Source organism: Mobula birostris, chromosome 1 (assembly GCF_030028105.1).
Source record: "Mobula birostris isolate sMobBir1 chromosome 1, sMobBir1.hap1, whole genome shotgun sequence".
In the NCBI taxonomy this organism is placed as follows: domain Eukaryota; kingdom Metazoa; phylum Chordata; class Chondrichthyes; order Myliobatiformes; family Myliobatidae; genus Mobula; species Mobula birostris.
In genome coordinates, this window is record NC_092370.1 from 93,111,521 (window position 1) to 93,136,618 (window position 25,098).

The following is a 25,098-nucleotide window of genomic DNA, read 5'->3' on the forward strand; positions in this document are numbered from 1 at the left end:
GGTGAAGGTTAAAGTGGCAGCACAACAGTGTGAGCTGAAGAGCCTGTTCTGTACTGTACCGTTCTGTGCTCCAAATCAATTAGATTATGTTTTCCAGTAACTTTCAACGATCACAGTATGCCATAAAGATATCTCCCAAAATAATCAACTCACCAGTTTACTGATCTCATCTTGTCTGTCTGGTGCAGATCTAGCAGTGGCTCTAATCATAGTCGAGGTTTGATTGTCTGTCAGCTTTTTTATACATCTCTGTCCAGCTACAATATTACACACCTGTGATAAAACCAATTATAATTGCCATTAAAACCCTTTTACAGCATTTTACAGCAATTATAAAATTGCAGAAATAAAAGACAAGAAATATTGGAAAACAGTATAAAGGTGAGATAGCATTTGTAGAAACAAGTTAACATTTCAATTTAATGTCTCTTCATCAGTATCTATTTTAGTGTGAATGGAAATAAATATCTACGACTAATAGAAATTAATGTTGCATGTTACATTTTGGTAGGACTAATCAAAATAGGACATACATGGTAAATAATAGGTCATTGAAGAATGCAGCAGAACAGAGGGATCTAGGAATAATGGTGCATAGTTTCCTGAAGGTGGAATCTCATGTGGATTGGGTGGTGAAGAAAGCTTTTGGTATGCTGGCCTTTATTAATCAGAGCATTGAGTATAGGAGTTGGGATGTAATGTTGAAATTGTATAAGGCATTGGTAAGGCCAAATTTAGAGTATTGTGTACAGTTCTGGTCACCGAATTATAGGAAAGATGTCAATAAAATTGAGGGAGTACAGAGGAGATTTACTAGAATATTGCCTGGGTTTCATCTCCTAAGTAACAGAGAAAGGTTGAACAAGTTGGGTCTTTATTCTTTGGAGCGTAGAAGGTTGAGGGGGGACTTGATAGAGGTATTTAAAATTATGAAGGGGATAGATAGAGTTGACGTGGATAGGCTTTTTCCATTGAGAGTGAGGGAGATTCAAACAAGAGGACATGAGTTGAGAGTTGAAGAGCAAAAGTTTAGGAGCAACATGAGGGGGAACTTCTTTACTCAGAGAGTGGTAGCTGTGTGGAACAAGCTTCCAGCAGAAGTGGTTGAGGAGGTTCGATGTTGTCATTTTAAGTTAAATTGGATAGATATATGGACAGGAAAGGAATAGAGGGTTATGGGCTGAGTGCAGGTCAGTGGGACTAGGTGAGAGGAGGAGTTCGGCATGCTAGAAGGGCCAAGATGGCCTGTTCCCGTGCTGTAATTGTTATATGGTTATATGTTTAAAATGGCAAATCTTTGATAAACTGAATAGTTAAAAAAAATTGTCACTGTTTACTGAATTTTACTCCATTTTTCTAATGTTGAACATAACATTCTGCATCAAAATGAATGGACACTCAATTTACTTTCAATTCAATTTGCAATCTAAATGGTGCTGTCAGAGGGATAGATCAGATGAGACAGTCCTGCCTGTAAGGTCTCCAATTACATTTGTGAACCAGCTTCCAGCAATATTGTCAAAGTACACATTACTGGGATGTTAACTAAAGCAGCGCCAAACGTGACAAAGAAAACTAAGATGGAGATAGAAGGTTTAAGGGCAAGCTGAAATACTACCTGTAAAGACAGTACAAATTTTAGATTAGTAAAATTTGTAATTATTGCATTTATCACACTTAATGTATAAACTACCACATTATATTTTACTATGAAGGTTGACTTAAAGCTGTGCATGAAATAACTAACTTACCTCAAGGGGAAGATAAGTGTGTTTTTGTTCCTGTCCAACTTGTAGACATGGTAAATGAGGATAGCGTAGATTTAGTTTGTGCTTATCCTTGAAATATTGTGCTACTGTGCATTCAACAGTCTGCCCATTCTCCTGTTGAAGTGGGAATCTACAGAAATTAAAAAAAAAACAGAAAATAAGACTTACCAATACCACAAAATCAATTTAAAAAAATTAAATATACTTTAGGAAACATGATAATTAACAAATAAACAGAATTCCTATTTAAAGTGACCTTTTAATTAGAAAAGGTTATAAGAATAACATGCCAGAAAGTTCTCAAATGTCAAAACATCGTTGTTCTGTTACCACAACTAGGAATTAGTTACGATCAGCTTTAGTTTTACACTGTATTGGAAATGAGTCCAGTCACAGTCCTACAACTGCTTGTATTTACAATTTCTTAGAGATTAATACATAACTTCACTGTACTTAGTCAAATAGTTAATTTCACTTAAACATATCCACATTGGCTAATTCAATCCCAAGAATGACTTACGTTTGAAGATTGAAAATAAATTCAATGCAACAATCCATTTATGTTAAGTGTCTTACGTTTGATGGCTTGCAGGCCTTCTAGTAACATTGCACACTCGATACTTTCTCTTCATTTGTCCACAATGAGTTATTTCCACCTTAAGTCCTAAACAGAATTAAATCAAGAGTTTTTCAGATGGTAGACTAAATACTAATATAGCGCTCAGAGATATTAAGTACCACACAAGAGTGCATTCAGTTTATTGCACTAATGCCAGCTTCTTGGCATCAGTATTTAACAATTAGAATTCTGCACTCTATCCCTGTAGGGCTGAAGTGTTATTCAAATTTCCTTTTTAAAGTTCTAACTGAAAGTGTTTTGACAATATTCAAGCAAAGCAGATCATAACTCGCCATCTATAAAGCATTTCCTGTCATCTCAGTGAATCTACAACTTTAGTCAGTGCAAAATGCTGCTATTTACCCCCATTGAAACTGGTCATTGTTTTGAAGAATCCAATCAAATATTTTCTCCAACCTTATCTCCTCCAAGGACAACAATCTCAGCTTCTCCATCCTTTCCCTTAAACTCCCTCATTCTCTGTACCTCTGCTCAGTCTTTAACAATTCATGAAGCTGGCACCAAGAATGCAAGATTCAAGCTGTAATCCAATCAGCATTTCAAAGTTTAGCTTTAATTTGTCTATGTGTTCACTAATATAGATATGCTGTTGCAATCGCCTCTGATCTGGGCCGACATTTACGTGCCGGGTGGCACCTAAGTAATTAACTTATTTATTTCGGCTTTTTTCTTAAAGATGTGTTGGGTGCGTCCTGGCTACCACTGCATTCTCCGCAGCAATGTATTGGTCTGCAGCCCAGAGGTTGGAGTGGTGGGACTCGAGGGTGTCATCTCATCGTCGTCTGTTTCCATCAGGGCAGGCAGGCCATCTTCTTCTATGTCTGCCTGCCTCGATGTCGAAGATCGAGATTCGTCGTCTGCTGTGGCTGATGTGGAAGGCTTGAAAAACGACAGTATGCTTGACTGCTTAGTCTCACACAGTTTTCTATCATACAGTTCTTTGTAAGCACTCAAACCATCTTGCAAATATGCCCTAAACCTACATACCCCTTCAAAATTAAAGTCATACTTTTCTGCAATCATTGCAGCAAAAATCTCTTGCAGTTGTTTTACATTCAGATCCTGGACGACTCCACTTTCAGTCCGTTCACTACTGCATTCGGTTTCGATTGTTATCCTTTCCTCTTCCAATTGCATCAGCTCTTCATCTATCAGTTCTTGGTCATGGGATGCCAAAACCTCTTCAACATCATCTTCGTCAACTTCCACGAGCCAAACTCACTTTGTCCTCTGTTCACCATGATCGAAACGCTTAATTATGTCTAGTTTTACGCTAAGTGTAACACCCTTATGAGGTCTTTTAGGCTTTTCCGATATCTTAGAACTCATCTTGCTAACGACTGCTCACAGGCACGTGTTTAAGCAATGCCGGCTAGAATGCAGTTCCGGGGGAGAAGCATGGCTGCTCGGGGTGCGCGCTGCCTTTTTTCGTAACAGTGAAAACATCTTCTGTTAGCGAAACAGGTAACTAACATAGGTCTTTCATAACAGCGAGGTTTCGTAAAGCGAACGTTCGAAAAGCGGGGGACACCTGTATACTACTAAAACTCTCAAGCTCTGTCTGTTTGTGACCTCCAATTAGCGCAAGTGGCACAGTACAACGGCACTTTTCTTGGCTAAATCAAATTAAAATGCGCTAACTTACAGAATGCAGGCAAAGTTCAGGGTTACACATTCGTATAAAATTGCTCACTAGCAAAAATCAACAGGCTCCCTTTTAACTCGAGAGCCAATCTGCCATCATGGAATTCGGGACGCGACAGCCCAACACATGCACACGGCCAGCCTCAGCAGCAACATCTACCGGAGCAAAAGGGCAGGGCAGCTCTATTTCCAGGGGTCACTTTCTGCTAATCACCATCAGCATGTGCAGGATTGGGACAGATCTAACTGTCACCCATCAATAAGAGATAATTAAATCTTATTGTAATGATGTACTTCAAGACACCCATAAAACTCTTTGCTGCAGTCAAAGGACAGCAATGACTATATCACATTCATTTAGGAGAGCACCAACCACATCATCAAGAATAATCAGCATCCTTTGGTGTTACTGCTTCGTATCTTCTATCCAGCATTAGGGTAAAAGAAAATGGTCAGCCTAATTAAGCTGCGTGGAAAGGGAAGGGGGACATTATGGTCAAGAGATGACACCAAATGTCGTCAGGAAGTGGCAAGGAGAGGGAGAGAACAAGAATCGGATAAGGCCAGGGCCACACGACTCCAGGATCAGAGTCAGGACAAAAAAAGATGAGAGAAGAGGAGGAAGAGAGGCATGCACGTCTCCAGGTTCAGAGACAAACAACAAACAGCCATCAAAAGTGTCCATCGTTAAATGAGGAGGAGCTATATTTGCTTTGCTACGTGTCGTTCTTCTTCAATAAACTGAGGTTTTCTACTTCAGTTTCCAAAGCAAAGTGATACTAATATCATTCAGGAAAATTTAATGTTCATTCTGGTCACATCAGACTCCACTACCCTTCTCTCAAAGGGTGCCCCAACAGCACACCCCATTATCTAGTAGCAACTATTTATGATATGATTATGAAAATATAGCCAGGTGTATCTGATAAAATTAAGAATGAATGGGAAAGGGAACTTCAACTTCTCTTACCTATAGAGAAGTGGGAGGAAATTTTCCAATTCGTTAACTTTTCCTCTATATGTGCTAAACATGTGTTGATACAATTTAAGGTGGCGCATAGGGCCCATATGTCTAAAGATAAACTAGCTCGTTTTTACTCTCATATAAGTCCTGTCTGTGATAGATGTCATTCTGAAGTAGCTTCTTTGACTCATATGTTCTGGTCTTGCTCTCATTTGGAAAAATATTGGAATGACATTTTTGATACTATTTCAACAGTTCTGTGTATTGATTTAAAACCTCATCCTATTACCACAATTTTTGGTTTACCAATGATGGAACATAACTATTTATCCTCCTCAGCCGTCGGATGATTGCATTTGTTACTTTAATGGCTAGAAGATCCATTTTTATTGAATTGGAAAGAGATTAATCCTCCTACTACATTTCAATCGTTTTCCCAAACTATATCTTGTTTAAATTTAGAAAAATATCAGAAGTGTCACTTTTCATCCTTCAGTTAAATTTGAAGAGACTTGGTGGCCAGTTATTCAACACTTTCATATGATGTAACTTAACCTTTTCTGAATCCTTTTTATTAACCTTAAATATATGGACAGAGAAGTGGAGTTAATGACATTAATGATTGTATCCGATGTAATATAATAGCACAGCTTTGTTTAGTTCCAGTTTAGTTCTTTTTTTCTAATTTGGGTTTTTTTTTCTTGACATTTTTTCACTTTTCTTTTTATCATGTTTAATTACATTAAGAGTTTGGGAGGCTTGGTATACTTGTGTTATCTGCAGTTTATATTAGCATATGCTAATTACCAATAATGCAATCCCAATCTCTTTGTACTAGTTATGTTTATGAATTTGAAAATTAATAAAAAGATTGAAAAAGAAAAGAAAGACACTTTAAGTGACTCTGCTTCCACCACTCTCTCCAGCAATGTATTTCACATACTCACCAGTATCTAGGGGTAAGACTGAACAATGGGAAGGTGCACAAGTTAACTACCTCTACTCAAGATTTAGCAGATACTAAACAGAAAGACCATAAGCCTATGCCATACCATTCTGGCAAATCTGGCTGGAAAAAAGTATTCTTAAACGAACGATAAAAATCTGCCAAGTTCTCCAAATTAGAGATCAATCAGTAACGGTACAGTTTTCAATCTTCAATTGTAAAGTAAAAACAGTCTTTTTTTTAACAAATTTGATTTGGAGCTTGGGCTGTTCTGCTATAAAGTAGCACTTAATATCCAACTACAGGTGGCCCCCGTTTTCCGAACGTTCACTTTACGGCACCTCGCTGTTACGAAAGACCTACATTAGTTACCTGTTTTCGCTAACAGAAGGCGTTTTCACTGTTACGAAAAAAGGCAGCACGTGCCCGAACAGCCAAGCTCCTCCCCTGGAACTGCATTCTAGCCGCCACTGCTAAAGCACGTGCTTTATTTCGATTTATTTTGCGCATCCGTTAGCAAGGTGAGTTCTAAGGTATCGGAAAAGCCTAAGGGTGTAAGGGTGTTACACTTAGTGTAAAACTAGACATAATTAAGCGTTTCGATCGTGGTGAACGAAGTAAGGACATTGTCCGTGCGTTGAACTTGCCTGCGTCCACCATTTGCACTATTTATACACAGAGAGAAAGAATTTTGAAAGCTGCCGATGTTACCGTTGGTTCTGCTCGTAGCAAAGTGGTCTCTCTTAGTCGGCATCTAATAATGGATAAAATGGAAAGTCTATTGCTTGAGTGGATTGATTGATGGGTGTACAAAGCGTGGTGTTCCGTTAAGTTTTCTTATACTTAAGGAGAAATCAGTCAGTCTTTTTAATAAGCTGAAACAGAAAGCACTGGATGATGGTGATGAAAGTGTTGCGAAAGTGGAATTTAAAAGTAGTCATGGGTGGTTTGATCGATTTCTGAGGCGAGCGCAGCTTCATAGTTTAACGTTTACCGGAGAGAGTGCTTCAGTTGATACTCAAGCTGCCGAAAAGTTTCCAGCAGAATTCGTATAAGTGTTTAACTGTGACGAAACTGCAATTTACTGGAGTCTTCCAGATTCCGATAAGTGAAACTACACTGTACATACTTTATATAGGCTGTGTATTTTTGTGTGTTATTTGGTATGATTTGGCAGCTTCATAGCTTAAAGGTTACTGGAGAGAGTGTTTCTGCCGAGAGCGCTTCCACTGAGAGTGCTGCCGTGACATTTCCGCTGCGCTAGACAGTGCTGCAGAAAAGTATTTCTACTTTATATAGGCTGTGTATTTATCATATCATTCCTGCACTTACTATATGTTACTGTTATTTTAGGTTTTATGTGTTATTTGGCATGATTTTGTAGGTTATTTTTTGGGTCTGGGAACACTCACAAATTTTTCCCATATTAATAAATGGTAATTGCTTATTCACTTTACGACATTCTGGCTTACGAACTGTTTGATAGGAACGCTCTACCTTCAGATAGTGGGAGAAACCTGTACATTTATCCTGAGAACCCAGTGTGTAATGTGGGACTAGACAAACATTGGCTAAGGATAGCAAATTCTTTTCTTTAAAGAACATTATTGAACAGCATCAAGTTTATAAGATAATCCTACAGTTCTTATAATCATTCAAGTACATATTCATAAGTTAGTGAATTCTGTGCATTTAGTTGAACAGTTTTCCATGCTGACATTTGGGCTTTAACTTCTGTGATTGCTCAAAGCTGGATTACATAATTATATCCTTAAATTGAGACACTAACTCAAATTTACATCTAATTTTCTGCCATAAATTTTAACAGTATAAAAAATTTAAAGTGTGTTAAACTGTAATTCCTTATTTAGCTTTTACAATACCTTTTATTTCCTTGGTAAATTTTACTCTCTGGGAGTCGGTTAATGGCTTCTGCTGTTCTTCAATATTTTTAAAATCCAAAACTTCACACATGAATTCAATCACAGGCTGTGCCTTGTAAAATGCTGTAGCAGACACTAAAATCAAAGAAAAAATTCTTAAGTTTTAGTAATATTCATTCTCGTGCTTAATTTAAATATTTATGCTTAAGTTAACAAGCTATTAAACAGGAGGAAATTAAATGGAAACATGAGACTGCAGATGCTAGAGACTGGAGCAACAACCAATGTACTGCAGAAACTCAACAGTCATGCAGTATCTGTGGGAAAACTTTCAACATTTTGGATTGAAACCCTGTACCAGGATTAAGAGAGGAGAGGCAAGATGGCCATCACAAAGGGAAGGGAGTGATAAGAAAGGGGAAAGAGTGAAGTGCAAGGGAGGGGTGGACGGGGAGAAATGAAGAGACCAGGGAGTCAAAGGGAGTATTCCTGTGGAAGGTGAAAAGAGATGGGGAAGAGAACATGTGATTAGCAGTAGGATCTCTTTATAGCTGGCTAAAATGACAAAAGATGCTATGTTGATTAATGAAGGCTCTTATGAGGAAACACAAGGATAACGGGAACCTCTGTTCTGTCGTATCTCAATAAGTTTTTTTCTTCACAAGAAAAACTGGATGTTTAAAATGCATAAAAAGTCTAGTGACTGAATGTATTTCATACATTGACAAATAGTTTGTAAGAATGAATTTCAACAGCTGGAAACTATGATTAGAAACCAGAAAAATGAATGCCAAACCAGGAAAGCCAGAAGAGGGTTAACAAACTATAAGTAATCAATATTCAATATAGCAAAAGTTCAACAAATCTGCAGATACAGAAAGGTTAGTCTGTACCAGCTCTAACAGGAGTATGATTATCTTTCCAATAATAGGTAGTTGATAGAAACTGTTTTCATGCATCTCGAACCAAGATTTCGTCAAGATATATTCAGCACTTTGGGTCAGTGGTTTAATTGTTAATTAAGTTTGGTTTAGACCAATAAAATCACATAGTTGTGATCTGGGATGCCCCAACGTTCATATAATAGTTGAAGAAAATAGGCAGTATATTAAGCAACGTAAAAAAAGGATGGGGGACATGAATGGAAGAGTTTTAATACATTATTAAAGTTTAACATTGAGTTTTAGACTTATGGAAATAGTTTGGAGAACTTGTAATGGAAAGCAAAGAAATGCCAGATGACTTAAACCTGTACTTTGTATCAGCCTTCAATATTAAGGATAGCGTTAATATCCTAGAAGTAATATCCTGTCACAAGGGTAGAAATGGCTGTTGGATAGTCTAGAGTTTAGACGCTTCAAAAGAGACAAAGGGAGGTAAAAGAGGTGGGGGAATGGTATGCCTAATCACGGATACTACCAAGCTGCAAAAAGAGAAGATATTGTGGAGGAAACATCTACTGAGTCAGTGTGGGGTGGACATCAGAAACAGGAAGGAAGCTATCACTCTACTGAAATTATTCTATAGATCCCCAATAGCACCAGAGACATTGAGGAGCAGATCAAGGGACAGATTTCAGATGCACAAAACTAAGAGGGTTGGTGTCATGGATGACTTCAAGTTCCTTAACATTGATTGGCACCTCCTTTGTGCAAAAGATTTAGATGGAGTAGAATTTGTTAGGCGTGTCCAGGAAGGATTCCTGACACAATATCTGGACAGGATGATTAGGAGAAGCCACTCTGGATCTAGTACTAAGCAATGAACCTGGTCAGATCTCTTGCTGGGTGTTTATTTCAGAGACAGTGACAACAACTGTCTGAACTTTACCACAACTTTGGACAGGGATCGAAACAGGTGTTATGGAAAAGTATTAATTGGAGAGGGTGAATTATGATGCTATTAGGCAGGAACTTGACAGTGTAAATTGGCAACAAATGTACTCAAAGAAATGCACAATGGAAATACGGAGATTGTTGAGGGAGCACTTATATGGGGTTCTGGATAGGTTTGTCCCAGTGAGGCAGAAAGAGGATTGTAGGGTGAATGAACCATGGTTGACAAGTGATGCAGAACCTCTAGACAGGAGGGAGGATAAACAAACAGTGATCCACACTTGATAGATTCCTCGAAGCTTCCATGCACGTTGATAGGGTGGTCAGGAAGGCATATGAACTGTTGGCCTTCTTTGTCAGGGTACTGAGTTCAAGAACTGTGAGGTAATGTTGCAGCTCTATAAAACTTGGTGTGCTTAGTTCTGATCACCCCATTATAGGAAGGATGTGGAAGCTTTAAAGAGGATGCAGAGGAGACTTAACAGGATGTTGACTGGATTAGGGAGTATGTCTTATGAGGGAAGTTTGAGAGAGCCAATGCTTCTCTCTTGGGAGCAAAAGTTGACTTGATAGAGATGTGTAGGCTGGTAAGAGGCATTGATGGAGTGGACAGCCAATGCCTTCCCCATGGGCTAATACAAGAGAGGAGGAAATGGTTGATAGGAAATGGCTGATACAAAAGACCATAATTATAAAGTGATTGAAACACACACACCACACACAGACACAGATCACTCTGCCAGGGCTGGTGGTAGAGACACATACATTAGGGACATTTAAGAGACTCTTAGATAGGAACTTGGATGAACAAAATATGGATGGCTATGCGAGAGGGAAGCATTAGATTGATCTTGGGGTAGAGGTTGGCACAACATTGAGGGCCAAAGGGCCTGTACTGTTCCATGTTCTAAACTGCTGTAAACTGAAAACCAAACAGGAAACTTAAGAGAAAGTAATCATCGGGGATACGCTACTGAGCAAATTGTTGGTGCAACAAGCTGACAAGTCTCTAGATCCTAACCGGCATCATCCTATGATCTTAAAAATAGTGACTGTTATTGATGCTTTGTTCTAATTTTACAAAATTGTCTAAATAAGGAAAAGTTACATCAGATTGAGAAATAATAAATTCACTCCATCTATTCAAACACAAGAGATGGAAAGGAGGAAGCTACAAGCCTGTTAGCTTAACACCCATCATTACAGTAGCTAACAGCAAAATTCAAAGCATAGCAAACTTGTTTTTTTTTGTAACTTGAATTGTTTGACCATTTCATTGAAGTTCATTTAAGGAACATGTGTGAATAAAGGATAACTAGTGGATGTACCTTATGCAGATTTCCTCACAGGATTTGAAAAGCTACCTTATCATAAGTTACTGTGGAAAATAAAAGTGCAATGGTGCAGGAGATTTCAGTGTTGGTAAGATTCCAGTCTTGATAAGTGGAAATTATAAATCAAAATGGTCTTTCTGATTGGAAAGATATAACACATGGTTTACCACAAGAATTGGTGTTAGTGTGCTTTAACCTTTTACAATTTACATAAGTGACAAGGGTGGAGGCTCTGAAGGTAAGGCTGCTAAACTGTGATGACACAAAAATAAAACTGAAAAGTAAGTTGTGAAGAGGATGTTGAGAGATTACAAAATAGGTCACTTTAGTTCTGGAGTATTCTATGCATAATCAGTCTTGCTATTTGAGGAAGGATGTTAATTCTTTGAAAACAGTTTATAAGTTTATTACGTTGGTCTGAAACTGGCAGTTTGTCTTGCAAGAAAAATTGTGTGGGCTCGGCTGCATCCCCTGCAATTCAGAAAATGACCACACGAGCATTTTGTGAATGGAGTTAAGAAACTGAAAGGGTATGAAGATCCTAATGAAAGTTATATACAGTAGCCAGGATGTAGGGTACAAATTACAATGACAGGTAGAAAAGCTGTGATAAAATGGGCAATGAAACAATGATCATGAGGGATTTCATTATGCAGGTAGACAGGGAAAAATCAGGTCGGAGCTGGACCCCAAGAGTCACTTGTAGAATGCCTACAAGATTGCTTTTTAGAACAGCTTAGGGAGGAGTCCACTAGGGAAAAGGCAATTCTGGACTGGGTGTTGTGTAATGAACCAGATTTGATTAAGGAGCTTAAAGTATGGGAAGCAACTATCATAATATGATTAGAAATCACCCTGCAGTATCAGAGGGAGAAGCTAAAGTCAGATGTATCAGTATTACAGTGGAGTAGAAGGAATTACAAAGACATGAAAGAGGAGCTGGTCAAAGTTGATTGGAAGGGGACACTAGCAGGGCTGATAACAGAACTGCATTGGCTGGGGCTTCTGAGAGCAATTCAGAAGGCACAGGGTAGATACATCTCAAAGTAGCAGTATTCTAAACCCTCTCTCACTGCTCCCTGTGATCTCTGCTGCTCTCTAACACTTCAACCATGTGCTTACCCAGACCCGCCACTACAGACATGTATCACCTTGTTTCTCTCTCCTCTCTCCCACCTTTAAAATCTACTCATTTTTTTTCCTCCAGTCCTGCCAAAGGGTCTCTGTCCAAAATATTAGCTGTACTTTTTTTCCATAGATACTGCCTGGTCTACTGAGTTTCTCCAGCATTTTGTGTGTGTTGTACAGGTCCACAATCCCTTATCCGAAATCCTTGGGGCCAGTTGCATTTCAGAATTTTTTTGGATTTCAGAACCTACCCACCCGCCCCCCCAACACCAAAAAACATGTATGCTCAAGACCCTTATTTAACCTGTCTCAGTGCGGTTGACTTTAGGACCCGGCGGCACACCAAACCTATGCAAATCCTCCCATGTACTTTAAATCATTCTAGATTACTTATAATACCTAATACAATGTAAATGCTATGTAAATAATTGTTATACTGTATTGTTTAGGGAATAATGACAAGAATAAATTTTATTTACAACAAAAACATTCAATAAAACATAAAAATATACAGCTTCAAATGAACCAAATCAAACACATGGTAAATGACTTATTGGAATAAATACAGAATGCCACTGTCACTATAAAACTTCAGTAGCTTGTCTTTCTGTTTACTTAAATCATATACAGTGGTAGCTCCGACACTATTTTCCTTCAGTAAGACGCAGCACAGACACACCACGATCAAGCTTCTGCAATAACTCCACTTTCTGCATTATTGATAGAGAAGATTCCTTCTCTTTTTCTCATTGTTACCCATAGGGGTACCTGCAGCTCTTTTTGACATTTTCACAGTGAAATTAAACACAAAGTCAACAGTGAACACAAAATATCAGCGAACAGCAAATGCACGTGTAACCAGCACGAACGATGAGCCACAACTGACGTCTGGCGGCCTCTGTTAGTGCTGCCACGTCACACCTGAATGACGTCAGCTGTTAGCGAAAAAAAACTTTGGTTTTCGGAGCTTTTTGGATTTCAGAATTTCGGATAAAGGAATGTGCACCTGTAGTATTCTAAGGGCAAGATGACACAACCATGGCAAGGAAAGTCAAAAACAGCAAAAGCAAAAGAGAGGACATACAATCTAGCAAAAATTAGCATGAAGATAGAGTATTGGGAAGCTTTTAGAAACCAACAGAAGGAAACTAAAAAAAAAAGCAATAAAGAGAAAAAAGATGAAATATGAAGGCAAGTTCACCAGTATTGTACAAGAAGATACCAAGAGGTTCCCCCCCCCCCCAAGATATATAAAGAGTTAAAAAGGAGGCAACAGTGGATATCGGATCACTGGAAAAAGATGCCAAAAACGTAGTAATGGGGGGGGAGGGGGAGGGGGAGGGGGGGGGAGGGGGAGGGGGGAGGGGGGGGAGGAGAGAGACAAATAATAATTTTACATCAGTTTTCACTGTGAAAGATAACAGCAGTGTGCCAGAAATTCAAGACTGTCATGGGGCAGGACTGTAGTTGCTATTACAGGTTGAGTACCCGTTATTCAAAATTCAAAAATCCAAAAACTTCCAAAATCTGATTTTTTTTAAAGCACTGACATGACGTCACAAATGGCAAATTCCACAAGATGTTGGGAGGGTTCTTCAGCAACGCACAGGTCTCTGTGCACCAGCCAGCTCAAAGAAGTGACCTCACATATATAATGAACAGAAGTTAATAAAAAATAGATAAAACATTGTATAAAGCAAATAATAAAGATCTCAATCAGGTATCATCAGCCTTGGAATGAACATATGCCACTTGACTGTATGCTGATCAAGAAACAAGCAAAGATTTATGACGGCAAACTAAAAATTGAAGGTAATTGTGAATATTCAGCCAGGTTGGTTGCAGAAATTTAAGAAAGGGCATAGCATTAAATTTTTAAAGCATCTGCTGGTCACAAAATCTAGCACCAGAACAAGTCTAAGATGCTGATTGTTTTTATAACTTATATAACGACATTAAGTTTTTTAAAGCATCACTAACAAAATCTAACACCAGAATAAGTCTACAACGCAGATTTTTATACTTTACATAAACCCAAAGTAGGAAAAAAAAACAAATACAGTGTACTATAACCTTTTAATCAAACCACAGCATCGCAGGTGGTGACTGATAGCCTGGTGTTTATTGCTGTTGAACAGTTGATTCAGGTATTCGCCTGATGCTGCTGTGCTGCTTCTGTTACCCTGTACACATTGCGTCTTCGTTATATTAATGGTATTTAATAATTTTTACTGTTAAGTACATATATGTAAGGAAGAAGTCCAAGACAAAAACTGCATAGAAGTAGCACATAAATTTAGAGCCAGAAATTATGGCAATCCCAAACTATCTCATTATACATGGCAAAATCCCAAAAAATTTAAAATCCAAAACACTTCTGGCCCTAAGCATTTTGGATAAGGGTACTCAACCTGTACTAAGAAGAAGGTGCTTGGGAAGCTGAAAGGTCTGAAGGTAGATAAGTCATCTGGACCAGATGAATACACCTCAGGGTTCTAAAAGGCAGCTGAACAGATTGCGGAGGCATTAGTAATGATCTTTCACAAATTAGTAAATTCTGGAAAGGTTCTGGAGGACTGGAAAATCACAAATGACACTCCATTCTTCAAGAAGGCAGGCGGCAAAAGTTAGGAATTTATAGGCCAGTTAGCGTGAATTCAGTCATTGGGAAAATGCTGGAGTCTATTAGTAAAGATGAAGTTTCAATGTACTTGGAAACACATGATAAAATAGGCTGAATTCAGCATGGTTTCTTGTCAGGCAAGGGGAAACCTTACCCGACAAATCTGTTGGAATATTTTGAGAAATATCAGATTGGATAGACAAAGGAGAGTCAGTAGATGTTGCTAATTAGATTTTAAAATAAAAGCCTATGGTATTACAGGAAAGATTGATAAAAGATTGGCTGAATGGCAGGAGGCAAAGAGTGGGGATTAATAGGGGCTTTTTCTGGTTGGCTGCCCATGAGTAATTGTATTCCACAGGGGTCGGTTTTGGGACAGTTTCTTTTTACATTATATGTCAATAATTTGAATGACAGAATTGACGGCTTTGTGGCCAAGTTTATGGACAACACGTAGATAGGTGGAGGGGCAGGCAGTGCTGAGGAAGCAGGGAGTCTGCATAAAGACAGAAAAGTTAGAATGGATAAAGAAGTGGCAGATGGAATACTGTGCAGGGAAGTGTATGGTAGAAGGAATAAAGGTGTATACTATTTTCTAAATGGAGAGAAAATTCAGAAATCTGAGGTGCAAAGGGATATGGGATTGCTTGTGCAGGATTCCCTAAAGGTTAAACATGCATGTTGAGTGGGTGGTAAGGAAAGCAAATATAATGTTAGCATTCATTTCAAGGCGACTAAAATACGAAAGCAACGATATAACGCTGAGGCTTTATAAGGCACTGGTCAGACAGCACATGGAGAATCGTGAACAACTTTGGGCCACTATCTGAAAAAAAGGTGTACCAGCATTGGAGAGGGTACAGAGGAGGTTCATGAGAAATATCCCGGGAATGAAAGGGTTAACACATGAGGAGCATTTTATGGCTCTGGGCCTGCACTCACTGAAGTTCAGAGCAATGGTGGGGGCGGAGAGAGAAATCTCAGTGAAACCTATCAAATATTGAAAGGCCTGGTAGAATGGATGTGGAGAGGATGTTTCCTATAGTGAGTGAATCCAGAACCAGAAGGCACAGCCTCAGAATAGAAGAATGTTCTTTCAGAATAGAGATTTAATATATTGTACAGTTTCCCTTCATTACCTTACCGATAAAATGGGAAAAAAACTACCTGCCACTGTGGAGGCTCAAGGCCTAAGTGTACACAAGTTTCTTTTTAAGGGAAGAAACAAGCAAATTGAAACAGGCTTCTTATCTCATTTTACAGAAAATTATCGAGTTAATGTGCCTCAAAGTTTTTTTGATAAGTCTTATCATTATTTTTCTTACTCCCGCCTCATCCCACCACAAACTGTAATCCACAACTTTTTTCCCACATATCATGCAAAGCCCTTGAATTGAAAACGAAAAGGTAGACACTTTAAAACTGAATACGTTGGAACAAAAAAAGAATAAATTAGTGCAAGATGCTAACCTCTGAAACCTACCATCAATATTAAGCATCATTTTCCATAATGACGGCCTGACTGACTGATGAAATCCAAACCAGACTTCCCTGCCCCCACCTAGTGGATTGGAGCATCCCTCTGATGGTGTGAAGAATGAACGGCCTACTGGAGTGTACCTGTTAAAAACAAATGCTTTAACTGGATAGAATGTAATCATCGTGCAACTACCTTATAAAGATATTTTTGCAGCACCTTTTTCAAAATAAGTGGTGCATTCTCACAATCTCTCAAATACTGATGAGAAATTAATGTAAGAAATACACATTTTCCTTTTCATTAGTTTCAAAGGAGCAAAAAATTGCAGCACTGTACAATAACAATATTAATTCTAGAATACTCAAGTAGGATGGAGGAGGCAGACATGAGGAAATCTGCAGATGCTGGAAATTCAAGCAACACACACAAAAAATGCTGGTGAACGCAGCAGGCCAGGCAGCATCTATAGGAAGAGGTACAGTCGACGTTTCGACGTTTATCCTTGTAAGCGGAACATGCCCTTACACTTCCTCCCTCACCACCATTCAGGGCCCCAGACAGTCCTTCCAGGTGAGGCGACACTTCACCTGTGAGTCGGCTGGTGTGACATATTGCGTCCGGTGCTCCCGGTGCAGCCTTCTATATATTGGCGAGACCCGACGCAGGCTGGGAGACCGTTTCGCTGAACACCTACACTCTGTCCGCCAGAGAAAGCAAGATCTCCCAGTGGCCACACATTTTAATTCCACATCCCATTCCCATTTTGATATGTCTATCCACGGCCTCCTCTACTGTAAAGATGAAGCCACACTCAGGTTGGAGGAACAACACCTTATATTCCGTCTGGGTAGCATCCAACCTGATGGCATGAATACTGACTTCTCTAACTTCCGTTAATGTCCCTCCTCCCCTTCACACCACATCCCTTACTTACTGAATTTTTTAAATATATTTTTTATTTCCCCCCCCTTTTTTTCCTCCCTCTGTCCTTCTCACTATAACTCCTTGCCTGCCCTCCACCCTCTGGGCTCCTCTCCCCCCTTCACTCTTTCCCCAGGCTTCCCGTCCCATGATCCCCTCCCTTCTCCAGCCTGGTATCCCTTTTGCCAATCAACTTTCCAGCTCTTCGACCAACCCTCCCCTCCTGTCTTCTCCTATCATTTCGGATCTCCCCCTCCCCCTTTCAAATCTCTTATTATCTCTTCTTTCAGTTAGACCTGACAAAGGGTCCCAGCCTGAAACATCGACTGTACCTCTTCCTATAGATGCTGCCTGGCCTGCTGTGTTCACCAGCATTTTTTGTCTGTGTAGGGTTGTGGGTGAGAAAAAAAATCAAAAGAATCATTCCAAGACACTATGCCCATATTTCTTCCTCTACATCAGCTAGGCAGACCAAAGTGTTATTATAGAGATACTAATTAATCAGATTGTGTCACATGCTATCAATAACACATCAAAAGAAAATCTTCATTGTAAAAAGGTCACAAACAACTTTGATTCAGATCCACAATGATTTCCAAATGGCTGCATAGTGAATTTGATATACTGAACTCTGATTCAAACTGTAGATTATCCAAATGTTGTCAAACTTGCATACTTCACCGATACAAACTTTTTTCAATGTGGTGGTTTTGCACCCTCAGTAATTTATCACCATTTAAAAAAAAAGTCATTGTATCTACATAGAAGTTGGAACTTTTGGATGCAATAATGATTCTTTTATTAACATATGTTGCAGTAAAGAGATTTTAATTTTGAACCCATGCTTGCAAACAATCACAGAATATGGATGCCCATTGCTGAATGCACACCGGCACTGCATTTTAATCATTAGTAAATTGTGGAGGAAGGTTTAAAAAGTGAAAGATTTCAAAATAAGCAAATAGGTACAATTCCTGATGGGGACATATATAACACGCAAAGTTATCCACATGAACTAAAGTCAACAAGAATCTCAAAACCGGTGCAAAGTAATACAATTTGAGACGACCATAAGATAGCTAAGCTCGTAGAAGAGCTCAGTGGAGATTTCATTTGAGTCAATGATAAGTGTAAGATGCTGCAATTCGACAAATGAATAGCAAGAAAGAACAAACACATCAAGGAGAAAAACAATGTACAAAACAAACTGTGCTGTAGAGATCGTGCATGACCAACTTGAGTACTTTCTGCTCCAAAACATGACAAAACTTTCAAAGATCTTGATATATCAAAAGAGCCTACTAACTGGGTAAGCAAGGACAAATACCAAAACTTATCTTTTTCAGGTTCACCCATTAAGTGACCTAAAATTGTCAAATATTGAAAAACAAACCTTGAATGTTAATTATCTCATCACTCACGATACAGGGGTGGCTAAAGATACAAAACTCAATTATACCATCAAATCCATTGTTTTCAAATTTCCACTGACATGCCAAAAAAGATGTATGATTTGATACATTTAAGGTAATCAACTTCAGAACAGGGACTGAGAAATAATGCAAATTATGTGTTGATAAACTGAAGACTTCAGACTTTAGAGATGTGCAACAGAATAAGCCACTCGTATATTTAATGTTGTGCCAATTATCATGCCTCAGGAAATAAAGAGTCTGATTACATTTGCTTTTAAAGTGACCAAGTGCACGACAAAGTACAAAAAGCTTCCTCCCATATTTCCTTTCTAATTAATCTGTGGTGTAATCTCACCCTTCGAAAAGAAATTAAAAATTTTCTTTTTAATTTGAAAATTTAGCATTATGTGAGAATGCAGCAAGGATCAGGAAACTTCAAAGGCAGTTCATTTCAATATACTGTTTTTACATCAGTTATTTCCTTTAACATTCAGAAATGCTAGCGAAACATCAGCTAAATTCCCATTTTTGTTACTGGATATTTTTTCCTCACCTCATGGACGGCAGATGTCTCATCACTACATCTAGTGCTTGAATAGATTCAAAAGGAATTGCTGGGAGTCGACCTGAAAGTGCATCATGCAAGGCTTGGAGGCTGACACATGCCACCCACTTTATCACCACCTTAAAAATTCTATCCTTTCCTTCACCTGGTAAAGTCACTTCTAGCTCCACCTGTTTAAAAGGAAAACAAAACATTAAGAAGGGAAACAACAGGAATTCTGCAGATGCTGGAAATTCAAGCAACACACATCAAAGTTGCTGGTGAACGCAGCAGGCCAGGCAGCATCTGTAGGAAGAGGTGCAGTCGACGTTTCAGGCCGAGACCCTTCGTCAGGACTAACTGAAGGAAGAGTGAGTAAGGGATATGAAAGTTGGAGGGGGAGATCCAAAATGATAGGAGAAGACAGGAGGGGGAGGGATGGAGCCAAGAGCTGGACAGGTGATTGGCAAAAGGGGATACGAGAGGATCATGGGACAGGAGGTCCGGGAAGAAAGACAAGGGGGGGGGGACCCAGAGGATGGGCAAGAGGTATATTCAGAGGGACAGAGGGAGAAAAAGGAGAGTGAGAGAAAGAATGTGTGCATAAAAATGAGTAACAGATGGGATACGAGGGGGAGGTGGGGCCTTGGCGGAAGTTAGAGAAGTCGATGTTCATGCCATCAGGTTGGAGGCTACCCAGACGGAATATAAGGTGTTGTTCCTCCAACCTGAGTGTGGCTTCATCTTTACAGTAGAGGAGGCCGTGGATGGACATGTCAAAATGGGAATGGGATGTGGGCCGTGGATGGACATCAGAATATCAGACATGTCCGCAGGGATCGCTCCCTACACAACTCCCTTGTCCATTCGTCCCCCCCATCCCTCCCCACTGATCTCCCTTCTGGCACTTATCCGTGTAAGCGGAACAAGTGCTACACATGCCCTTACACTTCCTCCCTTACCACCATTCAGGGCCCCAAACAGTCCTTCCAGCTGAGGCAACACTTCACCTGTGAGTCGACTGGGGTGATATACTGCGTCCGGTGCTCCCGATGTGGCCTTTTATATATTGGCGAGACCCGACGCAGACTGGAAGACCGCTTTGCTGAACATCTACGCTCTGTCCGCCAGAGAAAGCAGGATCTCCCAGTGGCCACACATTTTAATTCCACATCCCATTCCCATTCTGACATGTCCATCCACGGCCTCCTCTACTGTAAAGATGAAGCCACACTCAGGTTGGAGGAACAACACCTTATATTCCGTCTGGGTAGCCTCCAACCTGATGGCATGAACATCGACTTCTCTAACTTCCGCTAAGGCCCCACCCCCCCCTCGTATCCCATCTGTTACTCATTTTTATGCACACATTCTTTCTCTCACTCTCCTTTTTCTCCCTCTGTCCCTCTGAATATACCTCTTGCCCATCCTCTGGGTCCCCCCCCCCCCCCGTCTTTCTTCCCGGACCTCCTGTCCCATGATCCTCTCGTATCCCCTTTTGCCAATCACCTGTCCAGCTCTTGGCTCCATCCCTCCCCCTCCTGTCTTCTCCTATCATTTTGGATCTCCCCCTCCCCCTCCAACTTTCATATCCCTTACTCACTCTTCCTTCAGTTAGTCCTGACGAAGGGTCTCGGCCTGAAACGTCGACTGCACCTCTTCCTACAGATGCTGCCTGGCCTGCTGCGTTCACCAGCAACTTTGATGTGTGTTGCATTAAAAAGGGAACAGTAAGTCAACAAACGTTAAGCAGATCTTTTGGATAAACAAGAATACGTAAAGCATCAGTCATTGTAACCAACGCACATATTGAGATTACATCTACATGGAAATTTCATAAACTGGAGTAAACAGAAAATACAAGCAAACATATGAAATGGTTTTATTCATAAAACAGTAGGTAATAATGAACAATTTATTAACCAGTTAGAGAAAGGTGTAACATGTAACGAACAGCACACGTTCAACGTATCCCAAGAGAGTACTAGAACTTATATCCAACTAAAATCCTCTCTGCCTGACATTATCTCACAATTTTGTAATCATGGAAAGTATTCTTTCAAAGCTTCCTTAGCTATATCCTTTTCAGACATGCCAGTGACCTCTTACACCTGTACCATTGCTGTCACTGTCCTATCTTAAGTTGAATGCTACTGAAACTTGCAGTATCTTTGTTAGCTCTAAATTTGGCATTGCAATGCACACCTGCCAGCCTTGCTGACTTGCACTTTCCATGAACCAACACTTACTTCTGCTACCTACATCATTACTCAGAGCCATTTAACTGCTGCATGTGGGCTTGCCAGCCAACACTGGCATTCACATGGGTTATGTTTCAAATTTAATTTTTCCTCTCCAAATCTGTACTCCACCAATTCGATTTGGCTGAATGCACCATGGATTCTCATTGATAGACAAACCTTCAGCTGCTTTTTGGCATATTTTATGCATCTTAGGATCAAATTTAGCTTTTAAGCTCCTATGAAACACCGTGGAACATTTTACTAGATCAGGTGTTAAATGCAAGTTGTTGGTATGGCTAACATTTGTGGTCTCAGCTACATCAAATCAAAATCTGTGCACAGTAATGCACTGATTTAATGGTAGCAATTCAGTGTTAATTATTTCATGAAACCTGGTAAACACCACACTTGTATATTTGCTGCAGTCTGAATATGATTTTGTTTCTGCTACATTAAAAATATGAAAGCTATTGAGTATACTAGCCAATTTTATGTAGCAAACACCTAGAAAAACAATTGTTATGCAATTGTCCAGTACTATCCAAGTCTACATAGAAGCCATCAACTCTTCATTGAGATTGCCTGACAAGTGTCAATGAAGGAGTAGCCAAAACATCTTCAACTTCTCAATAACAAAAATGCAAACTTTATAATGAGTGAATTCTCCTAAATTATTCACGTTAGCCAAACTCCAAAATACAAACTCTGCCATTTAGCTTATAGTACAGTGTTTACTGAAAGGGGTGGCAGCTACCTTGAAATGAAAGCCAGAATATTTTATTTAATGCAGCTGGTTTGCTGAGATCCATGGTCAGGACTTTTTTTTTCCAGAAAACTGTGGGTTAAGGAAACGAAAATTCTCTGGAAAAAATACAAACCAACAAGTTCAGTCAACCCAATTGTTGCAAATACATTACCCAGATAAAATTATGCACATCTTTTATTCATAAATAGTGCCTTTGCTAGCTCTCGAGTTCCACAGTAAATTTCGGCTCTGTTTCATGCTGAGTACTTCAAACATACAAGCCCATATCTGGTTATTTATACATATTTGAATCTAAGGCTTTAAAAAAAACGAAAGCCTTACACAGTTTGTTTTTATATAATTACATTCAAAATTCAAGCATCACTTTTGTAAGAAGTTTTCCCTCTGATGTACATTACCTCAAGATGTTCACAAGTCTTACTTGCTTTCTGGCTCTCACTTCCCAGCTACACAGACCATGTTTATAAGGGCATCACTATGGAATGCTTATATGCTACATTTTTCAAACCTCATGGGCCAAACTTTGGCAAATGGAATTGTTTGGATGGTGCATCTTTAGTCCAACCAGCCTGATTCCATGCTGTATAGCTGTGATAAAAGCAGCACTTAACCTGACTTCATAAACAAGCATTTAGTGGAAGTTGGTAACTTTACTCACCCTGTCTCTCCCTATTGGAAGAGGCATAGCAGTGTAGAGATTCTTTCTTCCGTCGAACACTGGTTTTCTATCACCAAAGATCTGATTTTTAAAATGTTGAACCATGTGTTCCACAATTTCCCTATAAATAAAAATGTTCCAAAATTATTTCACAATTCAACTTCTTAAATAAATTCTTAATGCAAGGATAAACTTTTCAATTTGTACCCTCACACTGCTATGAAATGGCTCCTAAAAAAGAGAATTATTAAACATAGCATCAAATAACCTGCTGGAAGATTTTAGGTGAAGGGGTAACTGCTGATGTTCCAGTCAAAACTTTGCATCAGGACTGACGAGTTTATCAATAATTATGTTCCTCTGTATCAACTTTTGAACATTGATCACAGCTGATTTGAAGCAGCTTGTACTTAATTGTTTTTAAGGATGTAAGTATCACTGGCAAAGTGCTGGTGAGCCCCTCTTGAACCACAGCCACCCTCTGTCCTATACATTCTTGCCATCTGGTTCTCTGCAATTTATAACTAACTCCTTTCTCTTTCTCAGTTATGACAAACTGTCTTCAACCTGAAACATATAATCAATCACATATTCCACTGGGCCTCCCAACTGTCCAAACATTCTGTTTTTGTTTCAGATTCTCACCATTTGCAATTTTTTGTCAAACTTAGTTTGTTTGGACTTAGATAACATCAAGCTTCCAGTATTTTGAGGCTACACTCACCTAGCCAAATTAAAAATATAACATCAGATTCCTGACTTGCAACAGGATACCGTGGGAGAGTTCTATGGAGTGGGAGGCAAGTCACTTGTTGCAGTATACCCGACCTCTGAACTGATCTTTAGCCAGAGCATTTAGGCAGCTTGCCCAATTAAGTTTCTAGTCAGTGACTTTTAAGATATAACAAGGGAACAATCAACAGTGATACCATTAAAGATCAAGGAGACAATTGTTCGTCAATTTTGTTTGAAATGGCCTATTGCTGTTACTCAAAGTGACAAAAATGCTACATGTCACTTATTATCCCAAGCTTGAAAACTGTTATGTGAAAGCACAAAATGCTTCATTTGCAAAGGACAAAACATAATTAAATCCCAAGCAATCACTTTCCATTTCTGATCTTGTAATGAAAAGGTTCTTGCTTGAAGCAGTTGAAATTGATAGATTGATAAAAAAAAAATTCCTTCATTGCTTCCTGGGGTGGAGATGACTGACCACCAACAATTATGATCACTTTTGTGTATGACTCTAACCACTGGAGTGTTTTCACTTTGAACCCCATTGATTTCAGCTTTCCCAGGGATCCTTGAACATATGGAATCACAAGAGACTGCAAATGCTACAATCCAGAGCAAAAAAACAAACTGCTGAAGGAGGCAATGGGATAATTGATATTTTAGGTCAAAACACTACCTCAGGACTGAGTGTGTACAGAGGAATGGCCAGGATAAACTGAAGGGGAAGGATGAGGCAGGAACTGGCAACCAATATGTGGAATCAGGTGAGTAGTGGGATGATGGGCAAATAGAGCTAGGTAGGAGGGGAGGGGGAGGCAGTGCAGATAAAAACTGAGACTAGAAGGTGATAAGTGAAGACAACAAAGGGCCACAGATTCTGGAATCTGATTTGTAAAATAAGTGATACAGAGCCAGATAAGGGAGGGATAATGGGCAGATGGAATCAGCAGGGGACAAAAGGAAGAGGAAGCTGGGTTGATCAAAATGAGGAGAAAAGGAACACGGGATGTGGGTTACCTGAAAATGAAAAACTTAATGCTTAGCGCTTCTTACCAAAAATATTTCCTAACTGGTTTCCAATGTCCAAAATCCACACATATAACCCACTCTGTCTCCGGTCCCCTCTCCCAATGGGTCCTTTACCCCCATAATGCCTTCGTATTTGATTTCATATACTGCCTTCCTTTTTTTTAAAACAGATTCCATAATCTGCATTCCTTTGTTGTCTCCATTTATCATCCTCTTGCCTGACACTACCTCCGCTCTCCTATTACCTAGTTCCATCTGCCCACTATCCCTTTCTTCACCTGGTTTCACCTTTATACTGGCTATTCATTTCTCCTGCCATCCTACCATCCCAACCGAAATGGACTTCAGTCCTATCACACTCCAGGTTAAACAGCACAGACAGATTATTGACTTCCTCCTTCAGGTCACACATGCTAATGAAAGTAATCAATTTTCATTCCAATTGACTCACCATATTCTGACACAGAATGAGAACAACCTGCCAATCAAACCAGTACACAAATTTACTTCAAGCCACAGAGACAGACTTCATAAATAA

The 25,098-nt window shown here is 39.4% G+C and overlaps 1 protein-coding gene across 1 annotated transcript in view; it reads right to left on the reverse strand.

Moving 5' to 3' along the window:
- ago2 (argonaute RISC catalytic component 2) overlaps positions 1 to 25,098 on the reverse strand; it is a 90,364-nt gene that overhangs the window by 45,216 nt on the left and 20,050 nt on the right. Inside the window, exons 3-9 of the mRNA XM_072259372.1 lie at positions 22,794 to 22,914; positions 19,136 to 19,317; positions 16,250 to 16,386; positions 7,847 to 7,981; positions 2,346 to 2,433; positions 1,752 to 1,899; positions 154 to 273 (exon numbers count right to left, since the gene is read on the reverse strand). Of these exons, the coding sequence (XP_072115473.1) occupies positions 154 to 273; positions 1,752 to 1,899; positions 2,346 to 2,433; positions 7,847 to 7,981; positions 16,250 to 16,386; positions 19,136 to 19,317; positions 22,794 to 22,914 (931 nt within the window). The remainder of the gene's footprint in view (positions 1 to 153; positions 274 to 1,751; positions 1,900 to 2,345; positions 2,434 to 7,846; positions 7,982 to 16,249; positions 16,387 to 19,135; positions 19,318 to 22,793; positions 22,915 to 25,098) is intronic.